This window comes from Astyanax mexicanus, chromosome 13, assembly GCF_023375975.1.
Source record: "Astyanax mexicanus isolate ESR-SI-001 chromosome 13, AstMex3_surface, whole genome shotgun sequence".
Taxonomy (NCBI): Eukaryota; Metazoa; Chordata; class Actinopteri; order Characiformes; family Acestrorhamphidae; genus Astyanax; species Astyanax mexicanus.
In genome coordinates, this window is record NC_064420.1 from 43,898,034 (window position 1) to 43,921,268 (window position 23,235).

General features: G+C 35.7%; 1 protein-coding gene across 3 annotated transcripts; it reads right to left on the reverse strand.

Moving 5' to 3' along the window:
* Nucleotides 1–3,877: 3,877 nt before the first annotated feature.
* Nucleotides 3,878–22,126, reverse strand: hmgn3 (high mobility group nucleosomal binding domain 3). 3 transcript variants are annotated; one of them, XM_049462786.1, is made up of 6 exons: nucleotides 21,952–22,117; nucleotides 14,519–14,569; nucleotides 13,253–13,282; nucleotides 11,959–12,009; nucleotides 9,851–9,958; nucleotides 3,878–4,695 (listed from the first exon to the last, which is right to left on the reverse strand). In XM_049462786.1, the coding sequence occupies exons 1-6, from the start codon at nucleotides 21,964–21,966 to the stop codon at nucleotides 4,660–4,662; spliced, it is 291 nt and encodes a 96-aa protein (XP_049318743.1). In that variant the 5' UTR covers nucleotides 21,967–22,117; the 3' UTR covers nucleotides 3,878–4,659. The 3 variants fall into 3 exon arrangements, with proteins under 3 accessions (XP_049318743.1, XP_049318742.1, XP_049318741.1); XM_049462785.1 differs by lacking the exon at nucleotides 3,878–4,695 and adding an exon at nucleotides 6,544–6,681 and having other exon boundaries at nucleotides 9,851–9,955; nucleotides 21,952–22,126; XM_049462784.1 differs by lacking the exon at nucleotides 3,878–4,695 and adding an exon at nucleotides 6,544–6,681 and having other exon boundaries at nucleotides 21,952–22,123.
* Nucleotides 22,127–23,235: the final 1,109 nt, after the last annotated feature.

A 23,235-nucleotide genomic window follows, 5' to 3' on the forward strand; every position in this document is an offset into this window, starting at 1 on the left:
GTAAAGACACAGTTTCAGTTCTGTTTTTAGTATTACCTCATTCATTGGAGTTGTGCCATATATAGGTTCACAACATGGCAGTATAGAGTGACAAATTAACAGTATATAGGGCCTACTAATTGACCATTTGGTAGATGATGTGTACATGATGTACACATGAGAACTGAGTACATTTTAGAATTCTTGTATATTCAAAACTGGTTTCATGCATGTACATATAAAATTGCATTTACTGCTTAATTTAAGGCATATTAATATGCAGTGTATTACAACACAAAATTATTATATTAATAATATTAAATTCCAGAGAAGTTATTCATTTATTATTACATTACTACAGTAGATATTTCGTAATTGCACGTGAACAATATATAGCAAACTATCTGATATAAATATAAAGTTATAGGAGTGAGCCATGGAAGCATGAAATTAAATGCACTGCCTGGCCAAAATAAAGGGCCACCTTTAGCTTTGATTGCTGCACACATTCACTGTGGCATTGTTTCGATAAGCTTTTGCAATGTCAAGATTTATTTCAATCCAGAGTTGCAGCAGCATTGATGATGGTAGAGTCTGACCACTGCACAAAGCAGCACTTCTCCATCCAGCACATCCCAAAGATTCTCAATGAGGTTAAGATCTGGACTCTGTGGTGAACTCTCTCTCAATCCATGTGTGAAAATAATGATCTCATGCTCCCTGAACCCTGAACTCTTTCACAGTTCCAGCCCCATGAATCCTGACATTGTCTTCTTGGAATATGGGCGTGTTCATCAGGGAAGAAATATAAAATCCATTGATGGAATAACCTGATCTATATTCAGTATATTCAGGTAGTCAGCTGACCTCATCCTTTTAGCACATACTGTTACTGAACCTAAACCTGCAGACCAACTGCAGCATCAACCCCACATCATTTGCTTAGTTAAATCCAGGTGGAGACTTCTCTATTGGCCAGGAAGTGTATATACATATTTTATGCTATAAGAGCCGTATTGAAATACACATTTACGTACATTAAATGTCTGATGTATTGTGATGTAAATCATGGTATTATGACTTTGTGTATCATTAATCTTAATGTAGTCTTGAAACAAAGTAAAGGAAATTACATAGTCTAATGATCACATGCTTACAGTGAACAGGGATGTGCAGTAACTTTGCTCATCCACTGGAGGTCAGGATCACTCAGGTGTCCGAAGTGCAGAGGCCAAGTTGGGGTCAAAGGTTACCAGGCCAAACTCAGTGGAGGATTAACCTGCCCAATTAATACCAGCCTGTGGTTTAATCTGACCTTAAGTTAACTTACTTAACCACAAATCCACTACGATTGTAACTACGAACGTACGATCCACTACGATCCCTGCGGCCTGTCTAACTCAGCCCAACCATATTCAGAGTGATTAGCAGATATAAATACTGGTAACATTCTGACAAAACACAATGTGAACAATATGAGATTTTTTTACAACAATGGAACAATTTCTGAACTATACTGAACCATTCTTTAACAATACGTATTTTTCTTGTAACTCCTACCTTGGCCTGAACAAAAGAGGCCTGAACCTGAATCTTAATTGAATTAAAGACCCATATAAACATATATTATGATTGAGGGGTTTGCCAGTTCATTTAATGCACCCTGTAACGTCAGTCAGTGACAATTGTTGTAAAAAAAAATGTATTATATTGTATTATATTGTAGTATATAATGTAAATATATGAAATGTTTATGCTCAAATGTTTAAAAATCATATCACTAATATTGAAAGATTTTCTGTCCAGCCCTATTACAACTCTGGACACCAACTATGTGCATAATAACAATTATAGTATATTGTGCATATATTAGGGCTGTCAATGTTAAAGAGTAAAGATTAATATAGAATCAGTAACACGTTATTATTCTTTTAATACAAGTTAATTACGCCATCAAGTTCGACCCTAACTTTCGCTGTAATCTGCCCTTCCAATGCCCAACACGCAGCCTTTTTTTCTGAAATTCGCTTGTGGTAAGAACGTGATCTGGTATGGATCCGACCGAGCTATGAAATACACAGTACTTCCTTTACTTAATTGAGCTAAACTAACTGCTGATAAAGTGCAGGTTAATCTAATATATTAGCCAGAAAATACATTGCTATGAACAAACGTTGTCTCTGCTGTTCCATGCTGTTTACACATGCAGTAATGTGCAGTGTTCACTGCTAACATCTGCGCTGCACATCCCATTGAAAACACTGTGTTTATATTTACTTTCTTGCGCCCACACCAGACAGCTCTGACCAATCAGAAGAGAGAATGTGCCTACATAGTTTATTGGTGCCCATTTTGGTGCGTTTAGGTTTATGCCTGTGTGAAACCAAACCAACCCAAACATCTTTTATACAATAAATTAAATTCAAATTCAGAAATCCTTACAACCAAGCTGAGATGTTTACACTAAAGTACAAAAAAATCCTATTTATCATACATTCTGTATTCCAGCGCCTCACATTGGTTTTATCTCCCTTAGAATATAAAAGTATATACTAGTATTTTAATTGCCACCACTAATATATAATAAGTATATAATAGCATTTTACATTTCTTACATTCATTATTTTATTTACATTTAAATATCCACTATAACAATTAGCATTTTAAGAAACACAAGTGCAATAAATTGCAGTTAATCACAGAATACTGTTGTTTGTGATTAATCTGATATCAATTTTTAATAGATTGGCACCACTAGAAAATATACTGTATCCATAAATCTGTCGCTGAAGGCATAGTACAATCTTTCAAAGGCCTGACAGGTTAATTCTGTCTGTCTGCATGTTTACCTTACTTCACATTCACCTTAAAACTGTCTAACCAGTGTGACCTGACACTGTTGAGTTACATTAAGTGATATTTTAATAAACAAGCACATATCCTTCAGGTACAGCTACAGCTATAAAGCTATAATACATGGCAGAACTTGTAAATGTTTTGTCCCGTGCTTTTGAGTGATCTTGGTCCCGTCCAATGAGAAGCAGCCATTCAATTTCCCCTCTCTGTTCTGATCTGTGTCTGGCACTGCTGACCTTTCACTTCCTGACATCAGCAGTTGTATTTAGTGAGTGTGTGTGTGTGTGTGTGTGTACAAGTGGTTGTTCAGGATCACGTGTCTGTGTATAGAGAAGCCCAGTGAAAAGCCTTTGTGGCGACCCCTCGGACCCTCAAGAGCTTTCCACCGAGCTAAAAATACAAACTGCACCTAAACTGAGGGCACCAGGACCCTTTGTGTGTTTACAAATACTGCTTCTGTAAAGGTCACAAAATCTGTGCACTGTAAGCCTGGATAAGCTAAATTTACTTTAATAATTTGAGGAAAGTGACATAAATGTATAAGTAATGTTTTCTAAAAACTTGAGTTAAGTAAACTTAAGTTATCGTTCCTAAATTAATGCTTAAGTTAATTTATTAATGTATTTTTGTTATACCACTTGCTTTACACAATAATTCATCCTTAACATTTGTGGTCAGATGAACAACATTCTAAAATATAAACTAAAACATGTTTGAGAAAGAAAATGCTACTGAAAGAAAAGTATAGCACACAGCCAGCACAGATTTAGCAGCTCAGAAAATGATGCGTTCTACAACATTGAGGCCAGGTACTTAAATATAAGGTTGGTTTGGGGGGAGTGACTACGCATTGACAGTGAACGTCAAAAACTGGGGGACACACTATACAAACAGACCTTTGTACAATTAACTAAGCATAATTATTATTAGTTAAATCAATTCAAAGATCTCATTTGAATGTTGCCGCAGATGTTCACCTCAAACTCAAACGTAGTAGTGTTTAGAAATAATCAATTATAAAATATAAAAAGCACCAAAAAAGCATTATTTTTGTCTTTTATTCGTTTTTATTTGAAAACATTTTCACAGACAATATTCCAAACCAAGCAAGAGGATCTCCAGAACCACGTCAGTATCAGATTTAGAACGCAACTCTCAGAATCTTTTCCAGCACCCCTCGTTTATTGCTGTGGTTATGTAGCGTCTTTAAGTGTCTTATTCAAATTATCAATTTTAAAAAGTCGAAAACGCACACGAGACTTAATCCGCCTGACAGAGAGGATTAAAAAACAAAACAAGACTTGGAAATTCTGAAAATTTAATTATGTGATCTTTAGGGATCTTCTTCTTAACTTTTCATTCATTCACATACTGGAATTAATAAGATTTCAAAAGAAAAGTCCTGCAGACTGTACAGTACACACTTAACTCATCAACCTGGATGTCCGGACTGATTGTCTCATACAGGGCACTCAGGATATGAGTTTAAGTGGCACAAACTTCAAACTTTCAAAAACCATGTGCTTGTTATGGTAATAACGGTGACAGGGTGCGGATTCCCACTGGCTAAGTGTTATGGATTGATATGGCGGCTGCTGGTGAAACATTTAAGAGGAGGAAGAGGAGAATAGGAGATCTGTCCATGTTGGTGGTGAGGAGAGGAGAACTGGGGAGGCGTGGAATTTCTGAACTTCTGAGAGGAGTGGAGTGTGAGTTCGCTAAGTGAATCTACAATGACAAGTCTAAAAAAAATGAACATTTTACAAAATACTCAATAAAGAATACAAAAAATTGTCCTTCGATTCCCCAGAAAACCAGCTAGAGTCACTCCTTATCGTCACCCTCAGCGGCATCAGACTCCTGCAGGACAGAAAGAGAGAGAGAGAAAGAGAGAGAGAGAGAGAGACAGAGAGAGAGACATAAGAAAATATGGTCATTTGATGTCAGTTAACTGCTGTTGTGGAAAGTATCAGTGTTAGCTTTGACGAAACTGAAAGCACATGGTTAGTACCACACAATCTCTATATCACGCCTCAGAAATGAGAAACAGGCCAACAGCACATTTTAATTTACTCACCCAGCCTATCTGGAAAGAAATTAATCATTTTGAGCTTTTTATACACATTGAAACACTCAACAAACAGATCTCAAGCAAGCGGCAAAACAGACTCAAACGCATATACGTGTTTTTTATGTGTATCTTAAAATTATGACGTTGTGGCATCACCTTGCAGAGCATTTTAGCTTCTATCTAACAGGGGTTCTTAACCCTGGGCTCGCAACTTACTTACTTACAGTCATGCTGCAGCCAACAAGACATTTCATCCCATCATTCTGTCCAATACTGATGACTCAAAAACTTTGCATATAATACATAGATTATAGCGTTTGTTATCAGAAGAAACTGAGCAAAACTGTATTTTGTCTCTAATAAAATGAAAAAGAAATTGTAAAGTATTACACGTAACTCAAGCCTTGTTTTGTGTTAAATTATTTAAGACTGTTTTTGCTGTGTATCTAATAAAAAAACAGACTTAACACTTATAACTATGATTTGAATGTAATGAGACCAATAAATGCAGATTAAAATATGTTACAAATGCAAACTGCATTAAATCGACTATGCAACACTACAGGCATGATTACTAGATAGGCATGATTACAATTCCATGTGGCCCTGGGGTAATTCTATCTCTCACAGGAGTAAATTTAAAACGAGGTACATTTAAAATGTATTTATTTTAGCTTGCATCCTCTGATAAAATTACAGAATCCATACTATGTATCCTGTTTACCACCTGTTTTACTGAACTACTGAGCTTTTCCTCTATTTAAAAAAATGCACTTCACTCTGTCTCAAGGGCACAGGGGATCTGAAATCCTCCAGTACAAATTATCACTCTGACAACCACAACTACTACTAGCTTTCCAAATGGAAAACATTCTGAATCACTAGGCCTTTCACAATTATACATTTTTTGGGATAATATATTGTCCCAGAAATAATTGGGTTAAAATATATTGTTGTCATTGTCACTAATATAATGATGATATAACAATGCAATTACCGGTAAGATATTTTAAAACACAGTACACTTTAAATTAGTAAGAAGTGAATTGTATAAATTCAATAAAACAATACAATAAAACTACTACTTAAAAAAAGTTTACATATCGGCTCATTCACATTACTGAGCTCTCCTCAGCAAAAATGATTGAGATCATGTCCATATATTGTATGATAAGTCAATGAAGTAATTATTATACCAGTCACAATATTAAATTAAGCAAATTTGTTGGTAAAGCTTTGGTTTTCCTAATGTTATCATGTGACCACATGATGCAAACACTGAGATACTAAAGTTGGTCGACCACAGAGTTTATTGGATTAATTTCTAGTTTGAGTTTTATCTATAATCCGTGTAAAACTAATCCACTCGGAATAGGCATATAGAGTATATTGTTGCTGTCCAACGAAAAACATGCATTTTTAAACAAGGAGAGAGATAAAACCTAAAAAAAAATTGTTTAGAAGAATTTCTATTTGTCCATTGATCAAGATGTAAAAAGGACATTTTATATGTTCAAATTATGTATTAAAAAAAGGAGATTGTTTTCGGTGTGACCTGTCGCAGGTGCAGAATGTAACATGTAACACAGACATACTTTTAGCCTCAGCACCCTCAACACCCTCACACACGCAAACAAATACACACTGAAGTGTCACTCTTCACACTCCCATACCCTTTTTACTCTCACTGTCTCCCACTGCCGTCTGACGGACAGGAAGGTGGGGGATGAACTTCTCGTGGACGACACAGTAACAGAGGAGCGAGAGATGCAAATCTATGTGAGTGAGAGTGTGTATGTATATGTGTGTTTGTGTGTGAGAGGGAGAGAAAGCAGGCGAGGGAAAGGAAAATGAGATAGAGGTTATGATTACATAATGAAAGTTAATACTCCTGACGCTCTACGAACAGCCTAGACACCAAGAGCTGTTTCCTGTTGATGTTCTTGGTAAAACAGCATGCTCAGAGAATGGAAATAATAGCTGTTCAAAGCAGGTTTCAGGTTCAGCTTTCAGGTTGTTATAAGCTGGAAGTCACAGCAGTACAGGCACTTATCAATCAGATCATTAAGCTTGATACTGTTACTGATAAGCTGGTTGGAAGAATCCTGCAAACGCACATGCAGCAATTGAGCCCTTCCAACAAATAACTGTTTATCTACCTTTATTCCTTTTTGGGGAGAAATCAGTTATTCTTTCTTTTTTATATTTTTAAACAGTGCTCTATTTTGACTTACAATTCTTTATTTATAAAGGCACATACTAGGGGTGTACCATATTCTGTCACACGCAACATTTTTGAATATCGTGAACCATAATATGTCCTGAAATATGGTGCTGTATCACCCACCCCTAATTATCACATCATAGTACTACCTTTTTGCTGTTTTTAGCAAAAGAAAAAATCACACTGTTCTTATTTCCCATTATATATCTACTAGAGACAGATTATATCTGTCCAGTATCATTTATTTTACTGTAATCCTGGATATATGGAGATATTTGGAGTGCATTATTATTAGTATCATGATATTCTGGATCATTTACTTCTGTTACAAATCTGATTAAAAAATTCGTAATTTCAGTTAGGGGTGTGCCATATTATATTGTATCATATGCAATAATTAAACATTTAATTTTCATTGCAGACTACTTTGTTGCAGTAGTTTATTGTTAAAATATATATATTTAAATTAATGTTTTGTCATATCGCCAAGAATGAAATATCCTGATATTATTTTAGGGCCATATCGCCCACCCCTATCCACACTAAGAAATGTAAGTACAGATTTGTACTTAAAAGGGTACAAAGTTTGTCGCTGGGGCTGTAGCTTATATTGAGGTACAAAAAAGTACCTTTCAGTGAATGTCCTTTTTTTAACCCATGGTTTTTGTGGCAGTAAAGATTATAAACATAATAAACATTATCATCAACTAAATATGGCTCAAAAACTTGATGATCCAAAATTGTCTGGCTTTCAAATGAAAAATGTGCAATTAAAATATATATTGTTTATTAGTACAGTGATACAGAATACTGAATGTACCTTTTGGCTGGTTAAATGGTACAAATCTGTACTTATTGCTGTTAGAAATTACTTTGTATCCTGTAAAGACCAATATTGTACCTTTGAGGGTACAATTATGAAGAGTGTACCTTTGAGTACAAAAAAGTACTCATATCATACCTCTGTTTTTAGGAGTGTCACATACAGTTAAATTATTACAGTAGTAAAGAAAATAACTGATTTCTCATTAAGGAGAGAAAAATGGTTGATACACTATTTGATTCATCATTAAAGGAGCTCATTTGTTTCAGCATAAGAATATTTGACATCTAGATAAACTGAGCAAACATACACTCACCAAGCACTTCATTAGAAATATCACTTACTCATACTAATCAAGCAATCATCTGAATAGAGCTCAGATATGCCCGTAAAGGCTAGAAGCTTCAGGTAATGTTCACATCAACCATTAGAATAAATAATAAATAAATAAATGAATTTACATGGACATTGTGGTCCTATTACCTTCTATTCTGCATAAATTAAGCCACAGAAATTGTCTGCCATGATATAAAAGTCAATTAGAAGGTCAAGAGGCTTTTGTTGTCATTACATCTGATTACAAGTACACAGTGCAAAGGACTTTTGCTCCTGCAGAACCATGGTGCAACCTCGAACAACTCTACACAATAGACAGCATGAAGTGCAAACATGCGACACAGATCTTATATAGATCTCGATCTATCTATAGATCTTGACTTGACTTATTTTGTCCAGATTGTAGTGTTTAGTGTTATTGAATGTGCAATGACTGCCTGAGTCATGGTTTTTGGGTTTTTCCAGTCCTGCTCCTCTCCTTATTAATGAGCGAGTTCCAGAGAGAATGGACAGACTGGTTAAAGCTGACCAAAAAAGACTACAGTGACTCAGATAAGCACATGTACAGTTGTGGTGAAAAATATCTCAGAATGCACATACCACCAACCTTAGAGCTGAAATTCTACTTCTGTCAGCCAAGAACAGAAAGCTGAGGCTGCAGCAGGCACAGGCACCAGCAATAGCATGAATTCATGCACCCAACATGCTTTGAGTCAATAGTCCATGCTAAAGGAGGAGGTGTAATAGTGTGGGGAATGTTTTCTTGGCACATTGTAAACTTAATTACCAATACCAATCAATCGTCTATCATTGCTTGAATGCTGCAGTCTATACAAGCATCCCTTCATGGCAATTTATTCAGTTTGAGTATATAAATATATAATATATTTACATAACTCTGGAAAAAAATAAGAGACCACTTCAGTTTCTATATGTTTGAGTAAAATGAACCTTGCTGTTTTATTCTATAAACTACGGACAACATTTGCCTCAAATTCCAAATAAAAATATTGTAATTTAGAGCATTTATTTGCAGAAAAAGAGAAATGGCTGAAATAACAAAAAAGATGCAGAGCTTTCAGACCTTAAATTATCCAAAGAAAACAAAAAGTTCATTTTTATAAAGCTTTAAGAGCTCAGAAATGAATAATTGTTGTAATAACCGTCGTTTTTAATCAGTTTTCATGAATCTTGGCATGTTCTCCTCCACCAGTCTTACACACTGCTTTTGGATAACTTAATGCCACTCCTAGTGCAAAAATTCAAGCAGCTTGTGATCATCCATCTTCCTCTTGATTATATTCCAGAGGATTTCAATTTGGTAAAATCAAAGAAACTCATCCTTTTTAAGTGGTCTTATTTTTTCCAAAGCTGCATACTCTTGTATATTTCCATCCACATGTACACAAGGATCCTTCTACTGTTGCCTCTACAGTATTTCCTCCTAATAACAGCTATGTGTAAATGAAAAGTCTAAAATGCTTAAAATCTTTTAAATCAGTTAAACGTTTTAGATGAGATAGAGAAACTTGTAACTGAACAGCAACAGCAAATAACTTACCCCCTCTTGCTTGGTCTCTCCATTCTCAGCAGGCACCGCCTCTTTCTCCTCCTTCTTTCCTTTGGCTCCGCCCTTCTTTCCTTTTACAGCTTTTTCATCAGATGGCTTCTGGAATCAACAAGGATTAATGACTGAGCCGGATACTGAAAACAGTCTGAAGGGTCACTAAAGACTCTTGAGTTCCAAAGACATCACTACTACATACTGACTAATTGGCACTATTTCCACAATTTGTAAGTGAGCTTGATTTAGGGCGTGTCAGTGTGTCTTTGCTGTCAAAACCCCGGGAAAAGTATGCATTGCGCATTTTTAAATGGACTTAATACACTGCCTGTAATGAAATGTACAGTTGGGTATGTGTTCTTTAAGCACTGATGATATCTTTAATATTCTTAATAAAACTCTCAATAATATAAGAAAATGTATCATGATGATAAAATATTATCATATTGCCCAGTTCTAGAAGAAATCTTGAATAAGGGAGTTCAAATGGGATTCAAATCTCAAAAACAGTTGCTTTCTTTTCCTGAAGCAACTGCAGGGCATTTTGTACACACAAAGAAATGTAAGTACAGATTTGTACCTAAAAGAGTACAAAGCTTGTCTCTGGGGCTGTACCTTATATTGAGGTACAAAAAAGTACCTTTCAGTCCTTTTTTGTACCCATGGTTTTGTGCAAAGATTATAAAGATTATAAACATTATCATCAACTAAATATGGCTCAAAAACTTGATGATCCAAAATTGTCTGGCTTTCAAATAAAAAATGTGCAAATAAAATATATATTGTTTATTAGTACAGTGATGCAGAATACTGAATGTACCCTTTTGGTCGGTTAAATGGTACAAATTTGTACTTATTGCTGTTAGAAACTACTTTGTACTTCAAAGGGAACAAATCTGACCCTGTAAAGACCAATATTGTACCACTGAGTGTACAATTATGAAGAGTGAACCTTTGAGTACAAAAAAGTACTCATATCGTACCTCTGTTTTTTAGAGTGTACCTTGTCCTTAGGGCCTTTGTTCTGCTGGAAAAAAATATCAAATCAAATGCAGTTTTAAGTCTTTAACTATTTAACTATATGTTTTAACTTTATCCATTTGTCCTTCTATATAAATTGACTGAGAAATAGTATTGAGACAGTGTTAAGTATAGCAAATGGTATTTTAAACCAGAAAGATTTATTTTGTCTCATCAGACTTTTTATCATATTTTTATCATATTCCCCTTTTATTATAATGTTTTTAGGATTGGGGGGACATTTTTTGCAGCTTCATTCTGAGCTCTGAGGCGCCAATGTCTTCAATCTAGTTAGCATCTCATAGAGGCAACTGATGAGACTTTTTTCCTACAGTTATGGTTGGAAGTTTACATACACTACATTTTTTTAGCTGGTAGTTTTGTCTGCACCCACATTAAACAGCAAGAAGAAGCTTTGGTGAGAAGAAAAATGTCCTGATGCTCAAGAACCTACAACCCAAGATCCATCAGGACACAGTCCTACCATGAACTGGAAGCTGCTGGAAAACCAGCACACTAACCCTGTTACAGTCAAAATTGTCAATCAAGGGCGGCTCTGAGTGGTTTAGTGGGCTAAGCGCTGGCACTATGATCGGGAGACTGGTGGTCTGAATCCCGTTCATGTAGCTTGCCATCAGCTGCCGGAGCCCCGAGATCACCAGTGATAGGGGGAGTCCTAATGAGTGGGTTGGGTAATCGGCATTGTAAATTTGGAAGAAAATGGGCTAAAAATATAAATAAAATAAAATAAAATAAAATAAAATAAAAGTCGATGAAGTTTTCCATGGACTGAAAACTGCCATTCAAGAAAGAACCTCCCGCTCCAAAACTGACACATTCACTGAGCAGCCAAAAGTCTAAATACCATTGTATATAATCTATCCAAAAAGACTCTACAGTATATGCACCAGAATCTGACTGAATAGCATAATATGCAAAACCAAACCTAAAGCTTAATATCTCACCAAATGAACACAGGCCACATGCAAAGTACATGCAAAACTCTAAAAAGTAGCCTGATGTGTGTTTTCATGCACATGAGTTTATTAAGGTGTGTGTGTGTGTGTGTTTGTAACTGCTGTTACCTTAACTGCAGCTTTCTTGGGTTTGGGTTCAGGTTTAGGAGGAGCTGGTTTCTGTAAACAAAGAAATAAAAGACAGTGAAGACACATTGTCATGATATCAGTAGCACAAGTGATTCAGCCCTAAAACATCAACTTCACCTCTTCAGCTCTGTCAAATACTCTAAATTTATACTCCTATCAGTTTTTAATCAGCTTTTTCAAACAATATATATTTATGTAAATGGTCAGTACTATTATTGCAGTAAGTAAGGGTTTATTTTATAGTTTTCCTATAGTTGGTTTGCTCTAGTCTGAGACAGTTAACGAACCACTCTGTATTTACACGAGCACAAACAAATAACATTAAGGGTAAAAATGAACCGGTCCAGTCCGGTTCAGTTGAACCCAAACCATCCAGATTTAAAAATCCCATTAGTAAAACGCTTCTAGTTGTGTGAAGTTTTTGTAATAATCACAGATGTGTATTGATAATTTAGTCTGGAGGGGACTGTGAGGATCAATACTCTGCTGTAGAAGCCATCCTCTTTTTAATTTCAGATTTTCTGTTTGCTGGTATCACAGGCATCCAAAGTTGCAAAAATTAATTTCAGGGAGGTACTCCTAGGCCTGGACTTGGACCCCCCCATTCCCTGTCCAAAAAATGCACCAGGAGTGGAATAAAGTTATCTAAAAGCAGTGGTTAAGAATGGTGGAGGAAACATGCCAAGATCCATTAAAACTGTGATTAAAAACCAGGGTTATTCCACCAAATATTGATTTCTGAACTCTTAAAACTCTATGAATATGAACTTGTTTTCTAAGCTCTGCATCTTTTTTGTTATTTCAGGCATTTATTATTTTCTGCAAAAAAAAAAATCCTCTAAATGACAATATTTTAATTTGGAATTTGGTCTGTATGTTGTCTGTAGTTTATAGAATAAAACATATAGGAGCCATGGTGCTCCTGAATGGTAGACTCTCGCAACTTCTGGGAGACTTGGCAAGTCTGGTATCAATCCACCCCAAACTTAAAAGCTAGACAGGAGTTCTTTTTATTTCCCTTAACATTTCTTTGCTCGTTGTTGACAGCAGTTCTGTGTTAAATTCATCAGTCCATAGGGCTTCTTATCGGCTTCTCCTGCTATATGGGAATCAGTCATTTATAGTTTTTATAGTTTTAAGAGTTATAAGTGTTATAATTAATAAATATGAAAGAATCATCTCGTCTTTCTTAAATATTACTAAAAAAGACAGAACGCTAACAAGCAAATGAATTATTTTTAATATATTTTAATTGGTTCATGGTGAGACTTACCGATGACAGGCGCTCCGACCTACGAGTGGGCTGAAAGAGAAAAACAGTATGTTAGCAGTTTGTGTAAATACTGACTGAGAGCTTTAACCCTCCTGTTATGTTCAGGTCATGTTCTGAAACAAAAAAAATCCTAACAAACAGTGTAAATATTGAATTACTAACTCTATTACTAATTATTCTATCAATATTTAGTGCAGGGGTGTTCCTTACCTCTAACAGGTAGTGGTTCAATTAGGATTAATTGACTTGTTTTTATTTTAAAAAATACATGTTCCAACTTTTTAAAGTTCATTATTTTATTACTTTTAAAAGACCAACATATAAAACAATAGTTTTACATAACATTGAAACATAACATTGTAATTTTGTTTTAGTTTTTACAGGAAGTGGTTGCAAATATTTGAGATGAACCATTTTCATAATATATGTTGATTACAGTCATTTAGGCAAGCAGCAGAAGTGTCATACTGAAAAAATACTTTTAACTATTTTTCCTAGATCTTCAAACTTTAAAACAGGTCAAATTGACCTGAAACATAACAGGAGGGTTAAATGCCCTACATTCTTTTAGCAGAGAGGTCCATATATACTGTATATGAACTGTTGTTTGGCATAGAGGTCAATATAAATACAGAATCAGTATATATAACATATAAATATATTATAATATCTATGATCACATTTGAAAAATGCTACCTCCCGCCCGCTGCGCTCTCATCCAATGAACGTCATTATACACAACGTCAACATACACAAAGCAATCCAGGCTGTTCTCATACAGAGTTCCCCAATAGTGGAACAAACTACCTTCCACTACCAGATCAGGAGAATCTCTCACTATCTTTAATAAACTCCTGAAGACAGAGCTCTTCAAAGAGCACTTACTCTTCTAACACCTCTAACCAACTACCTTCTACTACCAGATCACTTACTCTCTTAACACCTCTAACACACTAATTACTTCTAACCTCATTTCCCTCTTCCCCTCCTTCACTCCTCTATCCCACAATTTCCCTTCGACCTCTTTTAAGCCCTGTCTAAAAATGTTTTACCCTTAACTTTTATTACTTTTGTACTTGACTATTGTAAGTCGCTTTGGACAAAAGTGTCTGCCAAATATAATGTAAAAAAAATGATGAAAAGAATATATGATAAATAAAAATATTTACATATAATTGTTCATGTGATCATAGAGAGAGATTTCATAATTATAGTGGATATAATCCTCTTGATATTTGCTGAAGTATGCTAGATTGTAAAACTTACCTCCTGCTTTGTAACTTTAGTTGAATCTTTCCCCTCTGCTCCCTCAGGTGACTGGAGGAGAAAACACACACACAATTAAAAATGAGTTATTTATCAACATATACTTTGCACTGGCTTTCCCTTAGCTACGTGAAATATGCAATAAGCAATAACTGTCAAAAATCAGTAATTAGAAGATACTGTGCTACTAATTAACCCAATAAAGCAGAACAGTTTTAATTACAACATAATTAAAATGTAATTGTCTTTATTGTTTAATTTACTGATCTATTCAGATATTCCACTCCTTTATCTTTTGCATGCAGCTTAATTGCATAATTATAAAGGATATTTGCTTTGATATAATATCTTAAGTACTGTAATAAAAGAGAGTATACCCACACTGCCAGCTAGAGCATGTCCTAGACAAATCCAGAATAACTCCAGCCTAATACTGCAAATATTTATACAACGGATGTTTATATACATGTTGAACTAATCTTTTAATCAATTTTAATGCAATACATTTAATGCCCTGGATTATACTGTAAACTAATATTTTCAGTAAAGCTGGATTACAGGAGTTAGGATGATGATATAAGATGGAATGTGAGAGATTTGCATATGATACATATAATACAGTAAAATTATTCAAATAATAAATCTTCTGTTTTACTACAATTTCTAAAACATCCTAATTCACAAGTCTGATAACTGCAAATTACAAGAGCTTGCCTGCCAAATGACACGTAAATATGAATCTTTCCTCTGGGTGTTTAATGTGACAAATTAGTCAAATTGGAAAATTCACAGTTGTAGTTTTTAACATAAATGGAAAAGTCAGCAAACCCTGATATAATTTAAGACTGTAATGATGTAACTTCTAAATATACAGTGTTTATTGAAAAGTCCATAACTTCTAGTGAAATGTGTTTACTGTATGTATCTGTGGCTTACTGACTATAAATAACAATGAGGACCCTTTCCAAGGTGTCCAAGCAATCATAATGTAAGTCTCGAGTCTGAACTGATCAGTCTACAACATCAAAGTAACATGTAGGAGAACTTAGGGTTAGGAGAACACTGAGCCATCTGAGCAACACAATTTATATTATTGTTAATTAATAGTAACTGGGGGAAAAGGGTCAGTTATTTGTTAGTCAAACATTTTGACACACCTTCTCGTTTAATGTTTATCTTTATTTCTTTTTTATTGATTTTCTTCATTGTAGATTAGTATGGAAGACTTTTTAAGGGACACATATGGAATTATGTAGTAAACAGTAAAAAGTGTTAATTCTCCATAATCCCTTGATCTATACCTGATCTACTGAGATTTGGGATGAGCTGGAGCTTCACAGCGTGACGGAAAAGCAGCAACTATTGTTCAGCACCTTCAGGAACTCCTTTAAGACGCTGAGAAAACTATTCCAGATGACTCTCCCTCATGAAGACACTGAGATTAAAATACCAAGAGTGTGCAGATCTGTCCTCAAAGAAAAATATGCTACTTGTAAAATAATATAAAAACATATTCTGTTTGTTTAACACTTTTTGTTTACTAAATAATTCTGCATGTGTTCCTGTATATATTTAATATAGTCTTTAATATTAAATTTACAAAGTAAAAAATCTATCTATCTATGTGTATATATCTTACAAATGCCAATGTGTTTAAATATGTATAAAATCATGACTAAAAGTAACCTAACTAACACTGGAGGCATTTATCCTGGTTTCTGCCTTATCTACCTGAGTGCGTTCGTGTAAAATGTTGATGAAATTGTTGTACTAATAGCATTAATGGTATTTTTTTTATTTACTGTGGTTTATAATTTATCAAAACACAAAATATTTAAATATATTGATATAGCGAGTCATCCAGTATTGTGATACACTTGTTTTACCATATTGCCCACCATTCATTTCCTCTAAATACTTCTGTCTACTTAATTAAAACATACCTGTGTGTTTGAACATGTATTAACTCATTGTGTGAAATGGTGAGACAGAAATTGCACTGATTTTTGATGGTATTTCTTGTTTATTAAACACACACAAATCAATATTATAAAAAAGTGAGCCTTCTGATATTGTGATACTCTATTCTTTTTTACCATGGTGTTTACTCCTTCTATCTATGAAGAATAGAATACTTCTATCTATGTATCTCAAACATACCTGTGTTTTTAGATGTGGTTTAAATCATGGGTGAAATTGGTAAACCTAACTAACACTGGAAGCATTTATTCTGTTTCTACCTCATTATCTTATGTCCACAAACTGGAGCCCTGTGGAATGATTCGCATGTGCATGTCACCTCCAGCACTTTCACTGAATAGCCCTGACCTACAATGCAAATGAAGGCAGGCTGCTGTGTGGGGGAGAACCTGGGCCTGCTGTTCTCCTTGTTCTGGCCTAATCCACACGCTCTAGTTTAACTAGTTTAAGGGTCTGTGTTGAGTTGGGTTTTGGTGTTTGTGTGGTGCAGTGTAGTTACACTGAATTGTGAGTGGCACTCAATGGCAGCTGTTTTAGTCTTACTCCTATAACTCAATCATTAGTCTAATGTAGTTTTTACAAGTAATACAAGTAAAAACTCTAATTTCAGATCAGCGATGAAATATTTACTAGTAGTCACTTAGTCATTTTAAACTTTATCTAACCACCTTCAGACTGCCTGTACCTGTTTTACGTATTTATTCTTAACTTTTATTTTAGTTCCCCCCTAGTTCTTTTTTATTTCTTCATTATTTAGTTTTTTATTTTTAATAGTGTTGTATTATTGCTTTTTAACTTATTAGTGTGATTGCAGTATGCAATCACAGTATTGTTCTTCTTAAGTCTTATTCTTCTTCTTATTATTATTATTATTAGTGTGATTGCAGTAATGCAATCACAGTACTGTTCTTCTTAAGTCTTCTTCTTCTTATTATTATTATTAGTGTGATTGCAGTATGCAATCACAGTATTGTTCTTCTTAAGTCTTATTCTTCTTCTTCTTCTTCTTATTATTATTCCACTTGTTTTTTGTCCGGTTAACTAGTGCCTAGGGCTGCCACGATTAGTCGACTAGTCACGATTATGTCGACTATTAAAATAGTCGACGACTAATTTAATAGTCGATTAGTCGTTTTTTTTTTTTTCTTTGTTTTTCTCTCCAAACTGCTGCGACTGCCTTTCTGTCCTGGACGCACATGCGCAGTAGTGGAAACCGGGGTAGGTAGTGGACGACATCTCAGGACATTATACAGACAGGCTCTGGTTTCATGGCTAGAAGAACTTGCCTTCCTCGGCAGCACAACCGCGATGCACAAGCACCTGAAAAGGAGGCATGTTGTGGCTGATTAAATGACGAAGAAGCTAAATTGCTATTTAGCTGCTAAAATTAGCGTAAACAGAGCGTTAACTTAGTACTTAACTTACTCATCTTGATAGCTTTAAAACAGAGGTCACTAATAGGCGGACCGCGATCCGGATCCGGACCCAGACGTTGTCACAAATGCCGTCCCAAACCGATAAACTACAGAGAAGGATTTCATTCTGACAGTGGCTTCTGTTTTCAGTGCTTTTCGGTGCAGTAAACTGACAGATCAGTCATGTGTGGTGTAAAATCACCAAACGCTCTCCTCTGCCAATCAGATCTGTGCAGACCGCTGCCCTGTGTACGGTAATGTACACAATATCTGGACAGAGAGGCATTTTTTATTAATATACTTTTTTTCATAATAGTTCAAACAACCTCACGGTTGAGATGTTTCATAAATGCCAGTGCCTTATCCTTATTTTACACAGTTGTTTACACTTTATGCTAAACAGTAAAATAATTGTCTGTTACAACAAGCTGCATATTTCATTAAAGGTTTAATGAACTATGATTTTAATTGTTTTTATTTTTAGTTAGCATATAGCTGAAATCTAATGTTGGTTGTATAATAGCAGCTGCATTCTATTGTGATAAACTGTGTTTTATATTCAATTAACGTATGATCCGATTAGTCGACTAATCATAAAAAATAATCGGTGATTAGTCGACTATAAAAATAATCGTTTGTGGCAGCCCTACTAGTGCCGCAGTTTTCGAGATATCAACTTCGTTCAAAAGACAAAACGTGCGTCCTTATCGGGAATGGTGGGCTTGTATATAGCTTTCCGATCAGACTTACGTTTTTCGTAAAAACTTCGTAAGTGTGCGCTTTTTTGCCCACTGAAAATGAATGGGCAGAACTTTGCACGGCCGTGTACATCACAATTTTTGAGATACTAAGATGAAACCAATTGTGGACCTGTAGAACTTATTGAGCTCTTTCCGAAAATATGCGTTACGAAAAGTTACGACGTACGGATTTCGTACTATTGTCGTACGAATTGGCCCCATAGGAATGAATGGGGCCATCGGAGGATGGCAGCTAGATCGAAGGACGGCAGCTAGAACTCCAGTACTGTGTGTAATGGAGCCACGGGTCAAAAGTTTGGGTACCCCTGCCAGCACTGCAATCACACTTGCAGTTTCTGCAGGAACTGCAATCTAGTTTTGATTAGTTTCTTTTATTACAATTTCTAAATTTCTAAACTCTATTTGATCTACCTTACTTGACTTTAAACTACCTCATTCTACCCCACTCTACCTCATTCTACCCCAATCTACCTTACTTTACCTCATTCTACCCCAATCTACCTTACTCTACCTCATTCTACCCCAATCTATCTAACTTTACCTCATTCTACCCCAATCTACCTTACTCTACCTCATTCTACCCCAATCTATCTTACTTTACCTCATTCTACCCCAATCTACCTTACTCTACTTCATTCTACCCCAATCTACCTTACTCTACCTCATTCTACCCCAATCTACCTTACTCTACCTCATTCTACTCCAATCTACCTTACTCTACCTCATTCTACTCCAATCTACCTTACTCTACCTCATTCTACTCCAATCTACCTTACTCTACCTCATTCTACTCCAATCTACCTTACTCTACCTCATTCTACTCCAATCTACCTTACTCTACCTCATTCTACTCCAATCTACCTTACTCTACCTCATTCTACTCCAATCTACCTTACTCTACCTCATTCTACTCCAATCTACCTTACTCTACCTCATTCTACCCCAATCTACCTTAATCTACTCCCTCTACTTCAATTTCAATCTACCTGACTCTACCTCGCTCTGCCTCACTCTACTTCACTCTACCTCATTCTACTTCAATGTACATTACTCTACCCTGCTCTGCCTCACTCTACTTCAATCTACATCATTTTACCCCATCTACCTTATTCTACCTCACTATGCCTCACTCTACTTTGATCTACCTTATTTTACCCAAATCTACCTTACTCTACCTTCCTCTGCCTCACTCTCTTTCGATTTACCTCATTTTACCCAAATCTACCTTATTCTACCTCATTATGCCTGACTCTACTTTGATCTACCTCATCTTACCCCTATATACCTTACTCTACCTCTCTCTGCCTCACTCTACTTTGATCTACCTTATTCTACCACATTCTACCTTACTCTACTTTAATCTACCTCACTTGACTTTAAACTACCTCACTCCACCCCAATCTACTCTGCCTCACTCTACTTCGATCTACCTTATTCTGCTTCACTGTACTTTGATATACCTTATTCTACCCCAATTTACCTAACTCTACCTTGCTCTGCCTCAATCAACTTTGATCTACCTCATTCTACTCTTACTCTACCTCACTCTGCCTCCAGCCTAATTTTGTAGTTTGCTTCAGGGTTTGCTGTTAGTCATGTTATTATTGCAGTTCAAGGTTACAGAAAAACACGTTATGTGTGTGACATAATATTCGTTATTAAAATGTTTCTCATATATTTGAACATTCCCAGCTAGTGGGATTCTACTAACGTTATGGAAATGTTAAAAGTAACATTCGCAAATCTGTTAATGTTGCAGCAATGTTATCAGAAAAAAAACTTTTAAAAGCGTTAAATAAAAACACCATCCAAAAAGAACATCCAGAAAACTTGATAGATAGAACATACTAAGAATGCTATTAGCAATGTCTTGAAAGGTCTACAGGAAGGTTACAGAAATAACATTACAGAAACGTTCTGAAGATGTTTGTGTGTATGACATTATAATGGTTTGCATTTATGGTTTACTCAGCTGTTCTCACATAGATTCACATAACTTTCCCAGCTAGATGAATTTTAGTAACATTATGGCAACACTAAAATTAATATTGCCAAAACGGTTAACGTTGAAGCAATGTTACCAGGTTGGTTTAAGAAAAAAAAAAAACAACATTAAAAAAAAACATCCAGAAAACTTGACAGATGGAACACTATAAGAACGTTATCATCAATGTTTTGAAAATGTTCCAGTAAGGTTCTGAAAATGTGTGTGACACAATAATGGTTTGCATTTATGATGCAGTTATTAAATGGTTTTCACATAGGTTTACATAATATTCCCAGCTAGATGGTGAATACTAACATTATGGAAACGTTAAAAGTAACGTTGCCAAAACTGTTATCGTTGCAGTGAGGTTCCCAGAACGTTCAAAAAAACGTTAAATGAAAACAAAATCCAAACAGAACATCTAGAAACCTACGTTCTAAGAACATTAGCTAACTGTAACATTCGGAAAACGTTCTACTAGATCAAATGTTGTGATCTCTGTGTATGTGCTCTCTCTCGTTCCCGTTCTCAGTGCATACGGGTCTGCACCGCAGCAATGGGGGAGGTGGCTCGCGGGAGGGTGTCTGTCTGTCGTTTCATGTATATATAGAGCTATAAATAAATCATAATAACATCGCAAAAGGTGAGCCGCTCAAAAAATACGCAAGCTAGTTTTTTTGGCACGCGCAACTGTAGCTCGATATTTATATCGTTCGTTGCTGCATAACGTTGATGCGTTAATTGCGTTTGGCGCGAGGCAAGGCAGATGAGCACGGATAGATAGTAGCTGCTACTGGAGAGATAGATAGAGGCGCATCCTCGACAGGTGACATTCAGCGCAAGTGTGCGCACAAATTAGGGACTCTACCTGGGAAATTAATTAAACAACTAGGTAGATATCTATATATTTTTTACACGATTTATGTGGCTAACAAAGTACTAGGAAGTCCAGATCCAGATAGTAAAAATCCGTTCCAGGGTTTTGTTCCCACTGGCTGTAAGGCTCGGCTGCAGCCCATAGCTGCCTAGGCAGTCAAAACAAAATCCTGGAACGGATTTTTACTATCTGGACATGGACTTTTTACAGTACTACAACACATCTAATAACAATGATACCAGATACGACGTTTTCCCCTCCAAACTTACCTGCTAATCTAAGCATACCTGCGCTATTGCTACATTTTTAAGACAAAATTACTCACCTGAGAAAATGCACACGTTTAAACACCAGAAAAAACACCCAAAAACGTTGGAAATTCCTCTAAAAAGATATAAAAGAAATGTCCTTACCTTCCTCTTGGGCATTTTGCCAATTGTTCGTTTTTTCCTGTAACTTGTTTACTTGAAACAGCTCTGTTTATTGATTGACCTTAGAGGTGAGGGAAACAGTGAGTTAGCTAGTTTATAACTAACCACGGAATAGTGAAGCTATACCGTATCAATATCTAAAACACCTCTACTAATAACATGGTAATAATATGCAGCCCCGAAACCCCGCCCATCCACCCTTCCATTGGCCACCTCCTTCGCCATGGCCCCACCTCTCCTGTCTGATTGGCTACCCACTCGATATGTAAATTTCCAGATCGCAGGCATTGGCTCATCGCGTTCCACGAGAGGCTTCTTTCTCGACTCGCCGCGACCTCGCGCTGATTGGTTACGCGCTTTTTTCTTTTGCCATGTAAATCAGAGCACGGCGCGCGCACGGGATTGGTTGAGCGGGAAAAAAGGCGCCCGTCCAATCAGCGCGTGACACCGCGAGCTCGGTTCGCGGCGGGGAAAACGCATTCCAATATAATTCGAATCCTTTTTTTGATGCGTGTGAACAGGAAAGAAAGCAGATTGTGTATATAAATATTAAAATAAGTATTGGAATATAAAATAGTTTTAGGATCAATGTGTTTATTAGGAAATGTTGACAAATAAAACACTGAGGTGTAAAACTTTATCATTTAATATTTTTCATTTATTATAGTAAAGAAGAATTTGCAGAATTTTTGAAATTAAGTTTTCAATTTCTGCCCCTCACAATCAGAAATACAGTAAAAAGATTTATATTCATTTTTTTATTGTCCAATTTTTGCATTTTGTAACAAAAATCTGATGGTATAACCCAACCTGCTTCTTTTACAAGATGAAAAAAATATATATTTTAATTTTTTTTTTCATTTTTCCTGAAATTCAGATCCCTTAGGGGCAGAAATGAAAAAGAAAGTTGGAAAAACAAATGGACACCAAGGGTGGGTTTCCCAAAAGGTTCAAAGCAATAAGATGATTCTTAGATGGTCGAACAAGCTTCATACTGAGCATTCTCTCTCCATGTTAAAAGGGTCTTAATGCTAAGATGCTTTTTCGGAAACTGGGCCCAGTTTTTTCTTGACAATGTCAAATGGACAAAATGCAATAATTTAGCTTTACTCTAAATTTTCTATTTTCAAATGTAGTCTCAAACGGTCAGAAAATCTAAATGACCATCAGCGTAATGTTTTCCTTTTCATTATTTAATTGTTCACAGTAAAAAAAGAAATGCAATTTCACAAAAAAATTAATACATGCACATTTACTCAATTTTCA

Excerpts from the sequence above, each read along its gene's own strand:
- hmgn3 (XM_049462784.1), bottom strand. Across the intron at positions 9,959-11,958 it reads CCAAGAAAGCTGCAGTTAAG|AAGCCATCTGATGAAAAAGC; the intron begins GTAACAGCAGTT and ends TGTTGATTCCAG. Across the intron at positions 6,682-9,850 it reads GAGAGACCAAGCAAGAGGGG|ATTTGCATCTCTCGCTCCTC; the intron begins GTAAGTTATTTG and ends TCACTCACATAG.